Source organism: Pimephales promelas, chromosome 3, assembly GCF_988280905.1.
Source record: "Pimephales promelas chromosome 3, fPimPro1.hap1.1, whole genome shotgun sequence".
NCBI classification, from domain to species: Eukaryota; Metazoa; Chordata; class Actinopteri; order Cypriniformes; family Leuciscidae; genus Pimephales; species Pimephales promelas.
The window spans coordinates 30,160,188-30,181,319 of NC_142771.1; the positions used below are offsets into that span (position 1 = coordinate 30,160,188).

The 21,132-nt window shown below is 38.2% G+C and overlaps 1 protein-coding gene across 6 annotated transcripts in view; it reads right to left on the reverse strand.

The window, feature by feature from the left end:
• Positions 1–21,132, reverse strand: part of sdk1a (sidekick cell adhesion molecule 1a) — a 354,190-nt gene that overhangs the window by 92,813 nt on the left and 240,245 nt on the right. For all 6 annotated transcript variants that reach the window (XM_089128735.1, XM_089128733.1, XM_089128732.1 and 3 more), the window contains 6 exons: positions 13,785–13,868; positions 8,609–8,803; positions 5,399–5,515; positions 2,922–3,089; positions 983–1,085; positions 545–718 (listed from right to left, as the gene is read on the reverse strand). In XM_089128735.1, coding sequence (XP_088984861.1) covers positions 545–718; positions 983–1,085; positions 2,922–3,089; positions 5,399–5,515; positions 8,609–8,803; positions 13,785–13,868 — 841 coding nt within the window. The remainder of the gene's footprint in view (positions 1–544; positions 719–982; positions 1,086–2,921; positions 3,090–5,398; positions 5,516–8,608; positions 8,804–13,784; positions 13,869–21,132) is intronic.

Sequence of the window (21,132 nt, forward strand, 5' to 3'; positions counted from 1 at the left end):
TAATCAGGAGCATTTAAAGCTCTTTAAGGTCGGCTGGATTCCGATTGGCTGTCAACGTTTTTATTGTTCATCAGCTGGAAAAAAAAAGAAATTCTGAAAGCAATTACAATGATATCGTTCCTCCGTGCCATTATTGATATAGCTGTGTTGTGGACTGCACTATTCTCACAGAATTAGAACGTTTATTTAACCCTTAATGTCCATTGTGTGAACAGGCCTTAAATCCGTATTGTTTTTTTGTCTGCTCAATTGTCCACCAGGTGAAAATCATATACCCGATCACTTAGAGAAGTAATATAACAGCGTTCCTCAACAAGCTTCATGGGTTATCATTCATGTTTGTAGCAGAAACGGTGTGGGATGAGTTACATGACAAAGTTGAATACTTAGGGTTAGAGGTTTCATATATTTCGCTCTTCAGTTACACACTTCAAAGGCAGCTGGTGAAAAATGACTATGTGCACCTGGAAGGTGACACACATCCATCAGCACAGCGCATTAGTCAGCCTAATGCTCAGAGATGAAGGGATGCTAAGTCACTCACATGACCTCCAGACGGGCCGCCTTGGAGTCGTTGCCGGCCTGAGAGATGACGTCACATGTATAGTCCCCGATGTCCCCGGACCAGGTTTGACTGATGTGCAAGGAGCCCTCCTGCAGGCTGATACGCCCCCCTCTGGTCTGGCTCACTAACTCCTCATCTTTTTTCCACACGTACCTGCCAAGTGAAGGAGACGGGGAGTGGAAGAGAACTCAATCACAGTCAAACTGACACAGGGGGAGCGCAGGAAACAGCGCTGGCTCATTACACTGATATCCTGCATATTAGCGCTGAATTAGCTGTACAACACTACGGATCATGCTTTGAATCAACTTCAAGGCCTGCGGGCTGACGCTTAACATTACAATCAAACCGAGTGTGGAGCCCCGGGCTCGATCGTCCAGACGAGAATAGGAAGCAGCTTGGCTCGTCATCACTCACCTCACTGCCACGCGCGGGTCGTGTGTGGCGCCACACTCCAATATGGCCGTGGTCCCCTTGATGACACGTCTGTCCGTGGGAGGGCTGGATATGGATGTGCGACCTTGGAGAAAACACAACACTGTTGATTCTGCACAAGTTTAAAGTTTCCAAGAACCAAGCGGCTCCGCTTCATCGTATCACAGCCTCTTCACACGTCAACGGCCAAGCACATTTCCCTCCCGCTGAGACAAAGCCAGGACTTTACATGCTCTGATCAGTGTGTAATATCAAGTCTGGATGCTGTAGATATCACCTCGCTAACAGTTTATCATGCTCCGCAATTATTTGTTTACGTATTTATTAAAGGAAGGATGTTTAATGCAAGTTCTATATTCATGGCAGAGCCACATATTTCCACTGAAATAATGGTGGGTCTTTGCTGTGACAAAATGTAACAGAATTTCCCCACTTTTTTTTGGAAATACGCTCATTTTACAACTCCCGCAGAGTTAAACTGTTGAGTTTTACCGTTATTGACTCCATTCAGCCGATCTCCAGTTCTGGCGGTACCACTTTTAGCATAGCTTAGCATACATCATTGAAGTGGACAAGACCATTAGCATTTAAAAAAAAATGACCAAAGTGTTTCGATTTAAAACTTTTTCCTATTTAACTTGACTCTGGGGGAGTTGTAAAATGAGCCTATTTCCAAAAAAAAAAAAAAAAAAGTGGAGTATCCTTTTAAATTCTGACGTTAGGTCAAAGTTACAGTAGCTTGTGATGGTTTAAAAAAATAAATCAAAGTTGAAATGTAAAGTTAAGGCCTGCACACAAAAAACAAAAAAATAAACAATTAAAATGATTTGAATCAACAGTTCGGCAGGTTTTATGTGATTATTTTTATACTGTACTTGTATCCAAGATTTTAATAATGAGTATTTGATTATTGTTGATTGTTTTATTGTGTCTGTAAGGTGTCCTTGAGGTCTGAACAGACGTTTTGCATGAGAAAATAGGGTCATATTTTTTTGCGCCAAACATTTGTTTTAATGTGAGCAGGCCTTTATTTTCGAGCTAGTCTTTATCTGTCTCTTAAAGTATACATGACACAATGCATTACAGAATATTTGAACATTGCACATCACCTCAGTCAACTGTTGCGCAATTAATGTGAATAAATGCAGGTCGAAACTGACCTACAACCCACTTTTCTAGATATGTAAGCGTGACTGTGCAAAAATCAAATGATATCAGTCTTAAAAAAAAGGGTTTCCATATTTAAAGTCCAAATTATAAAATGCAAACTAGAACTCGCACACAAAAACCACATTGCGCTGTTTGTTTGAGTAACAGTTGGTAATTTATGGAATCTCGTTTTCGTCATGAAATAGAAAAAAATAATAAAAAGGAACTTGCAACTTTTTGCATAAAATTTGTGACTTTTTATCTTGCAATTTGGCCATGCAATTCTCGCAAAGAATAGTAAGAATTAGATTTCTTTTAAGAGGCACCTAATTTCGTTAATAAAGGGAACTGTCTTTATCACAAAATTTTGTTCAAGAAATGTTTTGATAGATTGCATTTTGTATTCATATTAATGACAAAATCAAATACTACATTCACAAAATTTATATTTTATTCATGATCCAGTCTGAATATTTCCGTCCCAAAATTAGGCAGGTCTGGCTATCGGGAACACCAGAAAAAATCCCAGTAGCCTAGTGACTGGTTTAACCTACTGCCACCATTTATTTAATCTTTTTTGACTAAACTCAAAATTCCAAGATAAACACTCTGATGTGCAAAAACTAAAGTCAGAACTGTAAGACAAGCTTAATTATTCGAATTCTAATTTAATTCTTCCATAGTGACATCATCTTTCCTCTTTGAATTCAGTGAAAAAGCAGATTCTGAAAGATGTTCACAAATGTGTTCTGATTAAGTGTGTTTCTCTTACTCCATACGGTAAGGTAGGCGCTGCCGTTGATGGCTCCTTCTGAGTTAGCGGCGTAGCAGGTGTACATGCCCGTGTCCTGCATCACCACCGGTTGAACCTGCAAACCGCCGGACTCCAGCAGGGTGAAACGTGGAATCTGCATCGAACCGCTGGCGAGGATCTGATTATCTGTTGTGCATACACACACACACACCAACAAACAAACCAGTTAGAGCTCAATATCTCGCTTCTGCTTCCATATAAGGAATTAATAGAGCATCACTATGCATGGTGTTGGAGCTCGGGATGATTTTATTACAAGCTTAAAGTTTTCCCAGAGGAAAAACCGCCTGCAGAGCTCTACCTTGTTAGGGGCCACTATTAGATATGCCGCTTCATAATAGGGAAAGCAATGGAAACGACTTCATGAATATGAATATTGTCAATATAGTGAATATAGTCAAAACAGTTGTAGAATTTAATGGTAGGTTTTTTTTTTGTTACTCTTGCATGAAATGATCTTTTGTGTTGTCAATCGGAAGCAACAAAGACATCTTAATGGCTTCCTGTGAAGCACACAACACACAACTTCATAAATAAATTGATGGCTCTGCCGCAGTAACAAAGCAGCGAGAATGCCAGTGATCTGCCTGTAATAAGTCAAACATGGTTCTAGTAAACGTAACAAAACAGCAGGGCTAAGATGCACGCATGTTAATACTGACATTACATTATTGCTCTGTTCCAAAGCCTACATGTAGCTGGCTGCCTATCAAGTACGATTGAGCGATTTTGGAAAATAATCTAATTGCGATTTTTTTAACCAATATTCTGATTGCGATTTAATATGCGATTTAAAAAAAAAAGTTATTTACCTTCTGTATTAGTCGACAAAGACAAGCAATAAATCATTGTACAGTAGGGATGGGAATCTTTAGATAGCTCATGATCCGATCTACTTTTTTTCTTATTAATTAATCTTAATGACTCTTAAAATATGTATTTAATTACATGTGTAAAAACACATACTTTAAAAAATAAATATAAAAAAAACATTTAATTAAACCAATTACATGTTAAGAATTTTAAATAGGCTATATAAAATAATATAGCTTCAAAATATAAAAGCTAGTAAATAAAGAGAAAAAAAAAAAAACTTTACAAGCAATAAACAAAGAGTGGTCTCAGTATTTAAAAGTAGGCTGTCTGAATGTTTTTCATTCAAGAGCTGGAGTGATTTCCCCTCAGTTTAGATACGATAAGCTGCATTCACACTAATGCACATATCTCTTTTGAAATTGTAAATGTGGTTTGTCCTGTTGGTTTAAGATATAACTGACCATGTTTACATCAATTTCCTGTCATAAAAGCATTTTGACATGCAAGTACATTTACCAATGAGTCGCTCATGGCCGCATGCACGAGCGCTCTTCACAAAGCACGCGTTAGTATTTTAAAATGAAAGCAGCCTTCTCAGTGATTTTCATGGTTTTAATATATAAGCCAACTGCATTCCAAAATACATAAATAATGCCTCTGTGAAGCATTTGTAAAGAAAATACCCGCGGGAGAGAACGCGCACTGCAAGTGTAACGTTATAACATCAAGCAAAGCGGCAAAACCTGTTCAATGAAGCCTGCGAATGTCCTTGTAATTTGGTTCAACCCCGACCTTTATAAAATAACGTTACTATGTTTTGGAAGGTTCGAGCAGTGTCGTGTGTGTGAGTGAGGAAGAGAGAGAGATTTTATCGCAAATGCAATTAATCGTTCAGCCCTACTATCAAGACAACATTTTTAGGCAGAATAAGTGTGCTCACTTTTTGTAACAGTCTTCACATTGATACATTTAATTATGATAAATCCTAATAAACCTCATTTTGACTAAAATCTAAAGCAGTATCCAAAACCCAGAAGGCATTGTGACAACCACAGGGACAAAAAAATTGAATCCAAGACAGCAGATGAGTTGAATGAAATTGTTGTTATAGATAAACCTATATTTTATTAGTACAATGTATTTATAAATTATACTGAAAAAGTGTACTTAAAAATTGTTTTATTGCATTTTATATATATGCAATATTTTGAATGAAAGATCAAAAGGATAAACGATGCAGATTTATTTTTTACAGTCATTTTTGATCATATTTACCAGGGGTGCCATTAATTCTGAGCATGAGTGTAGTTCAAGTTACTGGTAATGTCAAACCGTGGTCTTGAAACTGTCTTTTTTTTACCGCAGTTTTGAGGAGAAAATACTCAGCAATGGTGTTCACTTATGCATTTTGCACATGGTTTGTCTTAAACATTAAAAACACCACATAGACATCTAAACAACATTAAAACATGATTTTCACCACAGGGGGTCTTTAAGATACTCCACTGTAGGCAGGAGGCAGGAAGGCAACTCAGAGCTCAGATGTGATTTAAGCCTCATTCATTAATGAATTAAAATGTTAAATGCTCAAATCAAACATCACACTGAACTAGCATTACCTCTCTTCCAGATGATGGCAGCTTTAGGTGCACCAGATACCTGACAGGTGAATATAGCCACCGCTCCATCTGTGACAGTGACATTGACCGGTGCCGCGGTGAAGTCAGGAGCCATACCTGCAGAACACAGTCCCATTTTTAATCAGGGCGAGAAAACGCCACTATCCGTTCAATAACCCCACAATCCCGCTTAATGCAGTCCACCCACACACCCCCACAGGAAGACGCAAATTATTACAGGAGGCCAAACAACAGCCAATAAATTCTATTCAAACAATATTATGTCCATCAAAACACTACTGATGCTTTTTACTGCGATCCGAGACAGTAAACAACTGGCATGTTTCTAATTACACTGATCTGATTGGGTGCCCAATGTGGAGTCGCAAGGTCATTTTTAATAGGCAGAGATGTGTAAATGAACAGTTATTTCCATTTGGAAAAGTAAAGCGTATTGCTGCTTGAGAGCAAATGACCACTGTTTGGATGCATTGTTGAACATGTGCCATGTTCATTTGGAACAGTCGAGACAGGAATATAAAACACATCACAGCTTGGTTTCCAATTCCTTTAAATCATTTTTATCACACGAATACTGATGCCACGGTAGGGCATGGCAGTATAACCAAAATCTAACATTACGCCATAAATCAGTCTTAGTAATCTAGTAATTTTTTGTAATTATTTTAGTAGTAATTTTTAGAACAGTATCTTTTGTGTTATACTGTAGCTATAACGATAAAGATACAGTCCTAGAAATCTTAAAGGACAAGTTCGGTATTTTACAATTAAAGCCCTGATCGTTTCTGATGAAATAGAATGGTTAAGATTGTTTTTCAGATAGATGCTGCTGTCCCGTGAATTTTCGGATTCTGTGGTTGCACCCCCACACCTCTACAATGTTTTTAAACTTTAGTATTTAAACTTTAGTTTAAAAAGAAGTGAAACTCACTGAGTGGTCTGGGGTGTTCACTGATATGCTCACACAAAAATCGCTGCAAAAGATGCTTTCCAGCAGGTGTTTTACCATTCGTTGTAAAACTGTAGACCAATTTTTCCGAACGTTCTTCCGTTGAGAGCTTGAATAATAGACTCCAGCCCAGTTGGGGGCGATAATGCACCTTTACCAATTGCAAGCAAACCACTTGTATAGTGTAGCCTACGATACCGCGACTGCATAAGACTACAGAAAGAATACAAACAACCCCATTTCCGTTTCTGGAGGCGGAGTAATACCGTACATCACAGAACATACAATACAAGTCAATGGAGTTGGACAAAAACTACAATAAAACCTGTTGGAAAACATCTTTTGTAGCGATTTTTGTGTGAGCATATCAGTGAACCACTCGGTGAGTTTCACGTCTTTGTAAACTAAAGTTTTATGCTTTTTATAAAAGATTGTTGCTGTGCAACCATTGTGAAGGTGTGGGGGTGCAACCACAGAAACTGAAAATTCTCGGGACAGCAGCATCTATCTAAAAAATAATCTAAGGGCCTATTCACATCGCATCTTTTGCACACTCAAGTTTGTTATTTCAAATGTAGGCGCGCTGTACGCGCGCTCATAATGGAAGCGAAGCGGCTATGGTGCGACACGGTCGTTTTTTCCAAGCGCGTTCGTGCCACATCGAAATAAAAACATCTCAACTTTTCGGAATGCCGCAAGCGCACCATAACCGCACAGTAGGTCACGTGACAAGAACCAACCGGAGTACAACCGCCCAAGTGCTTTGGAAAAAGAAGAATACGGCGCGCCCAGCGTTTTCTACGTGTTTTTAGGCGCTATATGTGAATCCGGCCTTAACCATTCTATTTCATTAGAAACGATCTTAAAACAGGACTTTAATTGTAACATACCGAACTTGTGCTTTAATATAAAAGAATAGCACACTAAATGTGTCCACACCACAACTACGATAACGATAACGATAACGGCACAGAGAAAAATTTTTCCATTTTTTAACCCCCCCCCCCCCCCAGCATTTAGACGCTAATATAGTCATCGTTATGGTTATCTTTATAGTTATCATTCTTGGTGTGAATGTGCCTTTAGACATTGTAAAGTCTTGATTTATTTATGACACGTCTTATATTTACACATTACTCGCATATGTAAAATAAACCTCAATATCTCTCAAATTCATGTATTCTAAAGGTATGCCAGCGCTATCTTTCCTAGAGCACTTAAAGTGTACATCCTGACACAATGTTCTAGTATGTCATTGAAAATCAACATGCTCAATATGCCCTGATGTTTTGGTACGATGACCCCATCTCTCTGAGGAGATAAAGGCCCGGTAAGTAATTATGGACCACACTAACATTCAGCCACTGTATTTGTCCTTGATCACTTTCGGATGAAACAGATCTATACAGGAATAATAAAGCCTGCGGAAGAACTAACACGGCTTTGATTGAATTGCCGGTCAATGAGCGAGTCTAGATATGCACAAACAATACGCAAGAAGATATTTTCAGCTATTCAGAGCAGCATTTTTTTTTCTTACCTCTTCACTTTTTTCAAGGGCTGAAATGAATAGCTTATCTGTATTAAAAAGGCTCCTTATTCTACATTTTTGTACCATTTTATTTATTTATTTTTACTCTGAAGTTCTCCTTAGTTATTAGTGAACGTTTTATGCTCCGAAACAGTTTTACAGTTTTAATTTCTGACCCTGAACATTGTAAGGACCCTGTAAAACTTTTCTAAAAAGGAAATATTGTTCTTTTTAATGAACTAGCTCCATCCCCCAACATATTCTGCACAATCACGGACAGTCGAATGATTCAAAGGTCAATGCGGCTGAAAGTTAAAATCATTACGGCAATCTACATGCATGTGCCGACTGCTGTGGTAATTATCTGTGTGATGAGCGTGCTCCTCTGAGAGGGTCTTAATGTCCTCATGTACTGATCGGGGCAGTGCCCTGAGAAACTACGATGTAATCAACTCCAGACAGGCCTCTCCACAGGGAGTTGCACTGTTGCATCTCTTACAGAAACGAGTGAGAATCATATGTCCGTAGATTAGGAACAACACATCTGTCATGCCGGGGAGCTGCTGTGCATTGGCTGAGAGAAGGTGCACTTTACAGCTGCTCACATTTATACCCTTGGCAACGTCTTGATTGTTTGTGTGTCAGTAATTAATAACAGTAAGTCTGAAAAATAAGACGCCGCCCTGACTGGATTCGGGGTCAGACTCACTCGTGACGTCCAGGTAAGTGTGGACCTGAGCCTCTCCGGCCGAGTTCCTGGCAAAGCACTGGAAGATTCCGGTATCGCTGGGCTGTACCTTCCTGACCTGAAGACCCATGCTTGAGATGACCTTGTAGCGAGGGTTGTTGAGTTTACTGACGGGAACGGCATCTTTATACCACTCCAGCTTGGGAATTGGCACCCCTGTGAGTTAAAAACACAACATGATGGGTCATGATGAAGGTCAGATGAAGGTAGCAATTGAACAGTTGGGTTCAGAAGGTTGAAATTAAATTATAAATGGAACCAGGATATTAAATCTTTTATAGAAAAAAGCGTATTAAAAATGTAAACTATATAGAAAGAACTATATAGAAAGCTTAAAAAAAGGAACAAAAAAAAAAATAGAAAAATTATTTAGTCATAAAGTGTAAAGATGCATGATGCATGAGCCAATACATATAAACACATATATACAGTTACAATCAAAGTCAAAAGAGCTCTCACAAAAGCTATAGAGACAATAACAATTGTTTTATTACAATGGAACTAACCACTTAAAGTTTCTAGAGACACAGCTGGCAGTCTTATTAATAAGTTAGTACTAGAAAACCTGAGGGTGTTGAAGAAAAAGCACAATAATGGGAATAAAATGTTTGATCAGAGCAACTAAGAAAAAAAACTCTCAATTTACTGTCAAAGATTTGCAAAATGATCTGAAAAACATTTCAGTGCAGAGTATAATAAAAACACTATACAAGTATGATCTTCAAGTTGGCATATCTTGCCGAATGCCACTCTTGACCAAGAAGAACATGTAAGGCCGACTTGAATATGCTCCAATTCATTTGGATAGACCTGTGGAGTTCTGGAAGAATGTTTAATGGAGTGATGTGACCAATCTGGAAGTTTTTGGACACATGGATACAGTAGGTGCAAAAATGAACATCATTTCCATATTCAAAAATGGAGGTGCCCCAGTCTTGTTATGGGGGTGCTTTGCTGTTGCAAGAAGTGGAAATCTTGACTGTATGAAGGACATCATGCATTCTTTAAAAGTATCAAGCCATTTTTTTTTTTACAAAGATGCTGGTGCCTTCGGTGCAGAGACTAAAGCTTGTGATCAATGGACTATCTTGCAGGACAGCCATCCCAAAGTATACATCCAAATCTACTGAAGCCTGGTCCTGGTCAGTCGAAATATATTCTTGAGTGGGTGTACAGTCTTCAGATTTAAATCTGACTGAAAGTATTGGGTACTTTCCTTGAATTGGAAGAAAGCAGTGATAACCAAAGAGGATCTGTGATCTTCCAGCTTTTTCAAGTGAGGAATGGGCCAAAATTACAGTGGAGAGGTGACAGAAGCTTTTAAGCACTTACAGGCAGCATTTATTGGGGTTTAGAAAGAATAAAAGTTTCTGCACAAAATTTGACTTTTGGGGGTTGAATCATTTTGTGCATGAATGATTTTTTTTCTACATTTTTCATTAACTTTACATTCTTAGAATCACTCAAATGTGTATTCAAGTTTTTCTCAATCGCTTTAGTGCATTTCTCACATCACTATTTACATTTGCACAACAGTTAGTCACATGTGCACATCATAGTAGCAGTTTCTCATTCCTTCCAACAAATTGAAAATGCTTTTGGACATGCATCAATTGCTTTCATACAACTCGCTGCTGTTTTATAACATTATCATTTGCTTATGTCATGTCAGTCAAAACGAACTAGACTTGTGAATGCTGAATAGTCATTCCATTTAAAACTAATAGTGCTCATTTCATTCACAGTCATCTCATACAAAAATGTTGAACTAGTTGTCAAAATCTATCACGCAAATAAAAATTATATTTTTTTTATATCTTTAAATTGAACAATTTCTCTTAGGTGAACCTCAGTTTTCACTAATGGGATGTGGAAGGGATGTGCATGAATGATTTACAGTATGTACTGCAATATTGTTTACAGTTGTGCACAGCTCTACCCAGAGGCAGTTTAGGTTTGTTGTATATAAGGGTGTATTTTTTCTTTTGCACAATGCTGTGAACAAATTAGAATTACAAAGAGCATATACTCAGTTACCACACTAAATACAGTAATGTTTACAGTAACTTTACTGTAGTTTTCAAATGGCTGTGCAAATAGTTGATAGTGCTGCTTGAGAATTTTCACGAAGCGTCACCAAGATCTGACTTTTTTGCATTGGAAAACATTTACAGAGTAAACTATCATAAGCCCCTTTCACACAGAGATTCCGGAAAATACACGGATAATGTGACCCGGCATTTGTCCCAGGATTGTTTGATTTCGGTTCATTCACACTGCCAGTGATTTGCCGGGATCTGTGAGTGCGTTCACACACAACCCGTAAAGATCCCAGAAAGACACATGACGTCAGAATGACGTGTAACGTACGCGACGAAAACATGTACACGCGCATACCGTTCCACAAAGCTGGTGAACGATCTCAGCTTCAGCACGGATAGTGAGGAGCTCCTGGTCTCTGCTTTGTTCCAGTTTGCAGACATTTGTTCGCCCTTTCTTTGTTGATGACGAACACAAACTTTCTTCTAAGAGCAACAGAGTCGCGCGATGGCACGAGCGTCATCACTATGACACACACTTTACGGCATTGGTCCTGGCTTTTGTTCGCATAGGGCGCGTTCCGGGTCTGATTCCAGCAATGTTACTAGGTCCCCAACCCGGCATCGATGCCGGTATCAACCCTGGGTTGTGTTTGCGTTCACACAGAAGGCGTTCTGGCAATTTCCCGGGATCAACGCGCTGTGTGAAAAGGGCTATAATGAAAACATAACAGAGCCATTGACTATCTTGTTCATAAGCAATGGTGTCAGGTCTTTTCATCTTGACAACACTGACACTTTCAATGACATGAATACTTGCTTTTGAGGAATGAGTTATCCATTTTGAGTAAGGTACACGCTTTTGCAGGTTATCAACTAGGTTTTGCAGTTTGTAATAATTGTTTTGAGATCTGCATTGACTGTTGAGCAAATGTAAACAGTGATATGAGAAATGCACCAAAGCGACAGAGAAAAACTGTAATAAACTTTGTATAATAGTTTACTGATGCCTTTGTTGAATTGTTTAAGAATAATTTTGATTGCGACTATATATTATTATAATTATGGATAGATAGATATATATATAGATAGAGCAACATACAAATAGATAGACAGATAGATAGATAGATAGATAGATAGATAGATAGATAGATAGATAGATAGATAGATAAACATACAAATATATAGATAGATAGATAGATAGATAGATAGATAGATAGATAGATAGATAGAGCAACATACAGATAGATAGATAGATAGATAGATAGATGATACATAGATAGATAGATAGATAGATAGATAGATAGATAGATAGATAGATAGATAGATAGATAGATAGATAGATAGAGCAACATACAACTAGATAGATAGATAGATAGATAGATAGATATATAGATAGATAGATAGATAGATAGATAGATAGATAGATAGATAGATAGATAGATAGATAGATAGATAGATAGATAGATAGATAGATAGATAGATAGATAGAAATAAAGATAGATAGATAGATAGAGCAACATACAAATAGATAGACAGATAGATAGATAGATAGATAGATAGATAGATAGATAGATAGATAGATAGATAGATAGATAGATAGATAGATAGATAGATGATAGAAAAAACTAAAGCTAAAGCCATGTTAAAACTAAAGCCATCTACTGTTGGTATATTGAGTGATGCGGCATTATATTGTATAAACTTCCCAGTTTCAGTGAATCCATTTTGCTAACGTGAACTCACACTATGTTTATCCCCATTCTTCCCTTTGGAAGCGAAGGCCTGTGCAGCATGAAGCCACACGCACCACGCTGGTCTAAACACTCTTTATTATACACACTCAAAGGTCTAATTTTGAAAATGCTAGATGCTCTCTTTGTAGGATATAAAAAAGATGAAGTGTCAAGTGGAAATGAGATGATCTGAGGCCTTAAGCCTCCAAACAGATTCGGCTAGCACACTTCTAAGAATATTCTAGCAGCTTGGAAAAGTGCGCTCTCGGGGGTGGGGGTGATGATTTAAGTAACGGCTGAAAGAGCTAACAGAGAAAATCATCACTCGCTGTGGCTCTCGTCTGTATCAAGAGAAGGCCACCAGATTGTATTATTCAAACTCATTTAGCACTCTTCGCCTGTGGTTAAGGGCTGTATCGAGCTCCACTCGGCACCAAACAGCAGCAGACTACGCCGTGCAAATTTTCCAAGACGTATCAAAAGAGCGAGGGGCTCTGGGCATGTGTTATAGTCTTTTCCTTGATCCTTTAGAGCTGGAGACTTCTGATTCTGCTCTGGAGAGATATAACTTCTCAAAACAAAAGGATTCCTTTCAATCCAGCCACATAAAAAAAAGTGAGAAGAGTCCCAGAAGCAGCACACAAGAGAAGTAATGGATTGATTCCACTTTCAGCTCTTGAGGATACGGCGGGGTGACTCGCTTGTTTTTATTTCTCACAGCCCATCTGATGCCGAGGGATCATTTTTACCCCTCGCTGAAATTGCAGCTGAGCCGAAACTGAACCTCAACGGACAAATATCACGAGTACGGTCATAACGGTTGGGCTGACTTTCCATTTCAGCACTATTAGAGCTAGAGAATATTTCTGAAAGAAAACCAATACCATTTCATCAGCCATTCTTTCCACGACATAATGATAATGGTTTAAGCCCCTTCCCATCAACACCTCATATCTCACAGATAATCGTAAACTCTTCGCCACCCTTCCGAAAGGCTGCCATTTGTCTTCGACGAAGGGATGCTGACATCCTCTAAAGGTACCGATTTCATAAATCACCTCTAAACAGAACAGGACACAGCTTTTGGGGTTGGTTAATAGACCCGCACGGCGGTCCTGGGAGTTAATTCACAAAGGTTGTTGTCAGCGCAAAGAATGCAATGCGAAAATAGCTATAAATACCTTTACATAACTAAGATTACTGACTACAAAAGCTCAGAGTGCTCGATGAAGCGCATGGATCAGAGAGGGGCTGAAGTGTTCTGAATGTCTTTTGTGTGTAAAGCATGTTGGAGAGTACACTTTTAAACCTCGAATCAATCCAGCCCCCTCAGTTTAAGTCCTACACGTAACTAGCACTCACCTCGAGCTTGGCACTGGATATCCACACTTTTCTCCACCTCTCCCATCATCTTCCTCCTGGGCTCAGTGGTGAAATAGGGTGCTTCTGCAAAAGCAAACAAGCTTATTTGAGAACACTGACATTTCCCAACTGAATACAAAAGGACGTTTTCTTGAAGAAATGGCTTCAGAATTAATCGAGTGATTCAGTCAGTGGAATTCAGCTCATTTTCTTACAAAAAAGTGTATTTTTGTTGAGCGCAGATGGGCGTGGGACAAATTTATTCCCTTTTCTGTAGCAACTGAACGTTTACTGGAGCAAAAGTAATGAATTCATAAACATTGTCAAGATTGAAAAGCCCAGCTTCTATGCTTAATGTAGTCATGTGTCTTCGGCAGTCAGACACGTGGAAGGGTCGCATTTAGACTGAGAGGGCATGTTTCATTCACTTCCCTCACCTAAACACGACGTCCTCTACTGTAATGTTTGGACATCCTGCAGAGGCACAGATGGCCACTGAAACTTCACAATGCTGCAGTCTTACATTATAGATTTCGTGCTTATAAAGCATCTGTTATGAGTCTGTAATGAGGGAAATCTGCTATTTATTATGTTCACATTATTCTGCAATCAGGTCTGTATGAATGTTGTTTTTTTTTTTTAAAAAGAATGGTTCACCCATAAACTATAAAATCCAATTCGGTCATAGGGATTGCACAGACTACTCAACTTTAATGCTCTGCCATGATGCTTTAAGCTTGAAGTCAACTAGTCGCTGGTCATGGCATATTCATACTTTGCACGTGACATCACACGTACTGGCTGGCGGGCAAGAACGTCGTTCTTGCCTCTAGCAACGAAACCCAATAAACTAATCAATGAGCTTGCCAGGACATAACCAGTTTTCATATGCAAAAGTTGGTGTTTTTTCATCTGTACGTGATTTGATTTGATATGAGAAGATGACACGTCACTGTTGTACCCGCGTATAATTATTACTTACTAACCTTGCATGCATACTATCGTACACTTATTACTATACTACATTACAGCCAAACAGATTGCTTAGAGAACTATATACACTTCGTAGCTCTTGTCTGTTGTCTGATACTATGTGGAGTGGATAAGCAGGTAACTTAGGCTACAATGCTTGACATCCTGCTAGCCATGTATGATACAGTTGGCATAAGTTTTTATTTTTTATTATTTAAGCTGTCATTCTCCGGCAGGCAGGGTGTACATACAGTTTTCAGATGAAGACTTTGAGTATAGCTGGAAACATTAGCTAATGGACCTTTGCTTTGATTATGAAGATATTCCTGTTTTTCACCTCCCATACAACAGCGTTGTTAACCCATCCACTCTTGAAAAAAAAGATAGCTATCTGTACTTTTGTAGGCTTTAGTTTTTTTGTGGTGTAAAGGCAATTGCACAGTGAGTATGACATTTTCGTTATTCAGTGGCTTTGAATTGTCAAAACAATATTCAAACTGCTTGCTACGGATTGACATAACGTGAGGTCATAAATACGACCTCACGTTATGTCAATCACACTTGCACACTACCACTTTCGTCCGTCAAAAAAAATAATCGAATCGGGTTCAATTTTCTGCGTTTTTCGCATCCTAGCAAGCAGTTTGAATGGTGTTTGAATGGTGTTTGAATGGAGCCACTGAATCAAGAATACGAAAAAACGCTGACATCCGCTGTGTCCTATGCCAAAGCAGTGCACATGGCAACCTGCGTTTGAATCTCAGCTGGAGGTTCAGGCGTAATTGTTCATTAATGAAGTTATCAGCGACTACTTGACCTCTACTCGACTTTAATCACATAAATGTTGACTTGAAAAATCTGAAGTCGTTTAACCCTTCACATGTTGTTACAAATCTTCAGCAAAAGTAGATATTAGTCAGAGTGTTCACGCTGAACTTTCAGACATGTAGTCCATACACTCTCAGGAAAACATGCAAACAGTGTACCCTTAGTGGTAAAAAAAATTTTCATTCGGGCAGTACCCTTAAAGGCACAACATTGTATTTTTTTTCCAATTAAAGTTTAATAGAAGTAGCTTAATGATACATATTAATACTCAAAGGTACATTATATATAATTTGTAGGCATAGATGTGGTACAAATTACTGCCACAGTGACAAGCTGTCGTACCCCTAAGGGTATAATTTTGATTTCAGTTGATATCATTGTTTTTATGTTAAAGGAGCATTGTGCAACATTTCATGTTAAAAATACCTGTTTTTCTAACACATACATGCTTAAACAATTGCCTGATGGGCTGAACGAGCCTTTCTCTGATCACTGCGATTGCCTCTATACAGTAAAATAAATAAGAGGGATTTGGGATGGAATTTGAGACTGGGCATGACGTCATGCACCTGGCTATGTCTGGCAGGTTTGTGTATTCGCCGCCATTCTCCGTTTCAGCGAAGACAACTTAAAACTTTAGTCAACATTCGACAAAAGTAGAAGATGTATTCAAAGAGACCGGCTTGTAGTTCATACCCCATACCCCAACGCAAACTCTACATAAGTGTTAATTTTAACAGCATATTTTGATTTAGTTTTAGTCTTAGTCTTTTGACTAAAATGCAATTTAGTTCTAGTCATATTTTAGTTATCTGAATTGTTTTAGTTTTAGTCTAGTTTTAGTCGACGAAATTCAATATGATTTTAGTAATACTAAAATATAATGGGTTTAGTTAAATTGTAATGCATTAATTTAGAATTTAGTATAGAAGAATTCTATTTAGAGAATTACGGAGGAGAACCGTACCGAATAAAGCTCTTTTTTGCATCGTCACTCTTATTCATATCTATATGTCTGCTCTACTACACATTTTTTAACGTTTTATGATCAGCACGTTACAGTACAAATGTGCGCATCTACCACTCACGCAGGACATCAGTTCTGCCTGGATCGCTTCCCAAATCATCACTATCTAACATTTTCGTCTAGTTTTTATTCGTTGATGAAAATGTCAATAGATTTTCGTCATAGTTTTTGTCATTCAAAATTAGTTTTTATTTAGTTATCCTCTCATTTTCGTCTGTGAAAAAATGTCCTTGACGAATAATTTTTCAACGAAATTAACACTGCATGTAAGACAAACAAACTACAACTTTTGTCTAGTGCCAGGCGTCGGAATGAGACGAGAGTCAACACCGGGAAGGCTTTCAACAAATGGAGAGATCTCCGGTCTGCTCTAGGGCTCAAACGGGATCCTAAACAAAGTAATAACTTATATTGCTCATGAATGTGTTTCCCTATGATAACAACCATAAGTGGATACAGTAAGCACATAAAACAGTTCAACATGGAGATGCAAATAAAAACCGAAGTTTTCTACCACCCCCGTTTTCCCTTCACACATAAGTGTGTAATTTACTCAAATGCCTTTCCTTTCATATATTTAAAATGACTTGCAGATTTATAACTTCTGAAGACATTATGACTGTAAACAAAAGATTTGTGTGGCTGATGCTCCTTTGGTTATGAACAGCTCGTGCAAGCGTGTGTGTGGTCCTTGGCATGCACACCTCTGGTTGCAGTTTTGCTTGTCGCCAGAGGGGGCGTAGTTCTGAAAAAACTCAGAGACTTGCGCAATGCACCTTTAAAGTACAGGTTAATATGCAGAATCAACTATAAGTATACATTTCAGAGTTTGATTTCCCTAAAAAGTATTAACACTCTGTTACACTTAAAAAAAAAGTGTTTGTTTGAGTATCCTGATCAGCACACTGCACCTTTAAGTTGTAATTCATTGAAAATGAAAAGAAATAACAATGATTTGGAGTGACAGGAAGGAAAATAAACTTTTCATTTCTGGGTAAATTATTCCTTTAATCAGTTATTTAGATGCTTTAATCATGGAAATCGTAGTGAGAAAGCGCATTCATTGATTTATTTTTCTATGAGCTATTTCATAGATCTCTTTAATAGTTTTACAAGAAATTAATCTCTTATAATGCACAGTTTAAGAGAGATATTATTAGAGATTTATGCTTGAGAGACATAACTCTGATGCATGTTTCCCGAGAAAGACTCGCAGGCCATCAAGAATCTGAAGTGCATTTTTTTACGCAAATAAGCAGATGAATAAATGCATACTTAGAGATCTTGAATATAATTCAGACACCCAAACAGTCACTAAGCTCCTGACTTATGTGCAGCGCCATACTGACAGCCAACATTCATCAATTCTCATCCACCCAGTCTTGCCTAGTGTAATATATTCCTCCTGTTATGGATTCGTCTGTCTATACATATGTATTGGACGTCACATGGAGTTCAGAACACCTGTCAGCAGGACTCTCAAAATGGACACCGATGTGAGGCATAAATATTTAATATGCTGTTTAGCTCAATGGGTTTCCTTATATAACTGTAAAGAGAAGCAGTACTGCATGTTCTCAGTATGTGTTGGTAGCAATACATATATTTGAATATAAATATAAAAGACAGGAAAAACTGAATTCGGCCTGACACTAACATTAATCAGAGAAAATGTAAGGCGAATTCATTCAGGAACAGCTAATTAAGAAATTGAGAATCTTGTTGTATGCTGCGATCTCTCGTCAAGACAAATTTGGACAGATGAATTAAACTTTGCCATGATATATAGTTCACAAGTGATACAGCAGGCCTTATGGTTACACTTTATTTACACTTCATGGTCCACTTTAGACATTTTACTAGTAACTTGTCAACTGTATGTCAACTGACTCATTCAAATATTAGTAGGCTGTAATAGACTTAGGTTAGGGTTCGGTGTTTCGATATATGGGAAATCGCAATGGAAGACGATTTTGATATATCTAAATATGTTTAGTGAAAGTTAAAACTTCCGAAATCTCCATGTAAACAATGTGTGACGTACATACACACACGATCACTTCCGGCGTCACGTTGGAGACGGTTCAGTTCGGTTCAGTTGGACATCTGATTGAGATCAGTTCGACGGCTGTTAACAAGAGGTAAAAACGATATAAATACTGTTCGTTTTCTCACACAAACCGCTCGTTTCGTGTCTTAGGCCATCAATGTGTACTTACATTTACAAGTCATTAAATCATGTTTAATTTGGACTTCTCTGTGCATGCTCTTTGTGGTGGGCTCCATTGACCTGCATAATATGACTGACAAACAAAAACAGTTTGACCAAAAAATGTCAAAATTGAAAATACTGTGGAAACAAAGACACAACTTGGATGCCCTTGAGGTAAGCTAAAACATATCAAAAATTAATTTCAAAGTGAACTATCCCTTTAAGGTGCAGGTTGACAGAATAAGTTGACATGCAGTTGCAAAGTTATGGTCAGTAGAATGTTTGTTGAGGAGCATCACAATAAAGAGTTAGCAGATATTAATCTGATGGTCTACTAATACTCTCATGAGAGTTAGTTGACATGTAGTTGCAAAGTTATTTATAGTTCCAGTAAAAAAGTCTAAAGTGGACCATAGCAATAAAGTGTTACTGTCACGGTTTGGGGTTTGTTTCTTGTTCCTCTTCTTGTCTGTCATGTGATCTTGCCTTGTGTTCCTTGTCTTTTCTGTCATGTTGTCATTGGTTGATTGTTTAAATGTCCACAGGTGATCCTTGTCTTGTTTATTAGGGCCTTTCTCAATCTGTGCTCTTGTCTGTCCTTGTGAAACGTCATCTTTTGTGGCCCAAGTACTGTCCCAATACACAAGTTTGCATTTTGGCAAGTCCCGGATGTGTTCTTGACACCCATTTTACCGAGGACGCATCGGTTGGTAACTTGTGTGAACTTGACGGCAGAAATATTCCAGCATTCAATTCGGCATTCGAGGAAAGAGAGGCAGTAATTCACTTTTCTACGATTACGTACTCTATTGAAATATGGCGAATCGAAAATGTGCTCAAATGTTTTTGGAAGTGAGAATCTCCATAAGCGCCTGCTGGTGTTAAGTTAGCTAGCGAACCAACCGGCCAGTTTGCTCACAGACTCGTTTTACCCCACAGTCAAGAGACCATTGCAGCCAGCATGTCATCATCAGACGGCGTCTGTGCGGGGGTATTATTGCACAATACCAGCAAGAACACGTCGTCTCAAACTGTCAGGAGCGTTCTGTGTGCTCGTCACCTTGTGAGTTCTTTCTTCCAAGAACAACTAGCAATAGTGTTCTCCCCAAGAACACAAGTCCGTTCTTTGCATTCTTGGTTTTGAGAAACACCCTTAGGCTGTGTGTCCACCAAAGTGTTTTTCCACGCACATGGCATATGTTTTCAATTGTTTTCAATGGGAGCGCCGCATTTTATGAACGCCATGAGCGTAACTAGGCGCTGAGCGTTTTTTTCATGCTGAAGCGCCGAGCGCCCGACGTTTTTACTGGTCGCCGGGAGTTGAAAAATGTTCAACTTTGGATAAAATGCAGCGCTCATCACAGTCACTTTTTACCCAGCCGTCCAATCACAGTGGAGGAGGGGCGGGACCAAACCACACTGACCAACTGTTACAACATTCTTTCTGTACAACGACATCAACCAGCAGAGCTAACCGAACAACATGGATGAAAAATACATTTTTAGTATGAAACGAATTATCTGCGAAATCAGTTACAAGTAAACTGTGCCGCGGAAGTTCTGTATCATAGCAACGAAACGTCTCAACGGTAAAAAACGCACCAAAGCACGGCGTCTTCAGCAGAGCGTCTAGCGTTTTCAGCTGGCAAAAAACGCTTTGGTGGACACACGGCCTTAGTCTCCTCAGGTGTCTCGGATCCTCTTGTTAACTTGTTTAGTTTGTCTGCTTGTGTATTTATACCTCTGTTTCATTTGTGGTTTGTAGGCCGTTGTAGCTTGTAGCTGTTTTCTTGTTCCGTGTCCTGAGTTCATATTCTGTTAGTTTGCCCTGGATTACCTGTTTGATTATCAAATTAGTACTTGCATTTGGATTCTCTCCGCTTCATTCCTGTCTAATCGTTACAGTTACTGGCCTTACAATTGCAGTTAAATTACTCCATATTTTTTTTCCAGTTAATCTAAATGAATTGCTTTGTGTAGTAATATACTAATGTGTTCAAGAAAATGATTAATTACATTTTTATAAAAAATCTATATTTTAAAATGAATTATACTACTATATTATTATTATAGTTATGATACGTTTTATTATGCAATAGAATATTATTTAGGTACTTATATCATTAATAATAATGTGTGTGTCAATTGTTGTCTTGTGTCTATTACTAATAACAACAACAGCAGCATTAATAATGATAATAGTATATACTGTAAATAATAATACTATTAAATATTAGACCACTTTTATTTTAACATTATTCTATGACTACATTAGATAAAGACATTTTACTTTTCAGATGAGGTAGAAA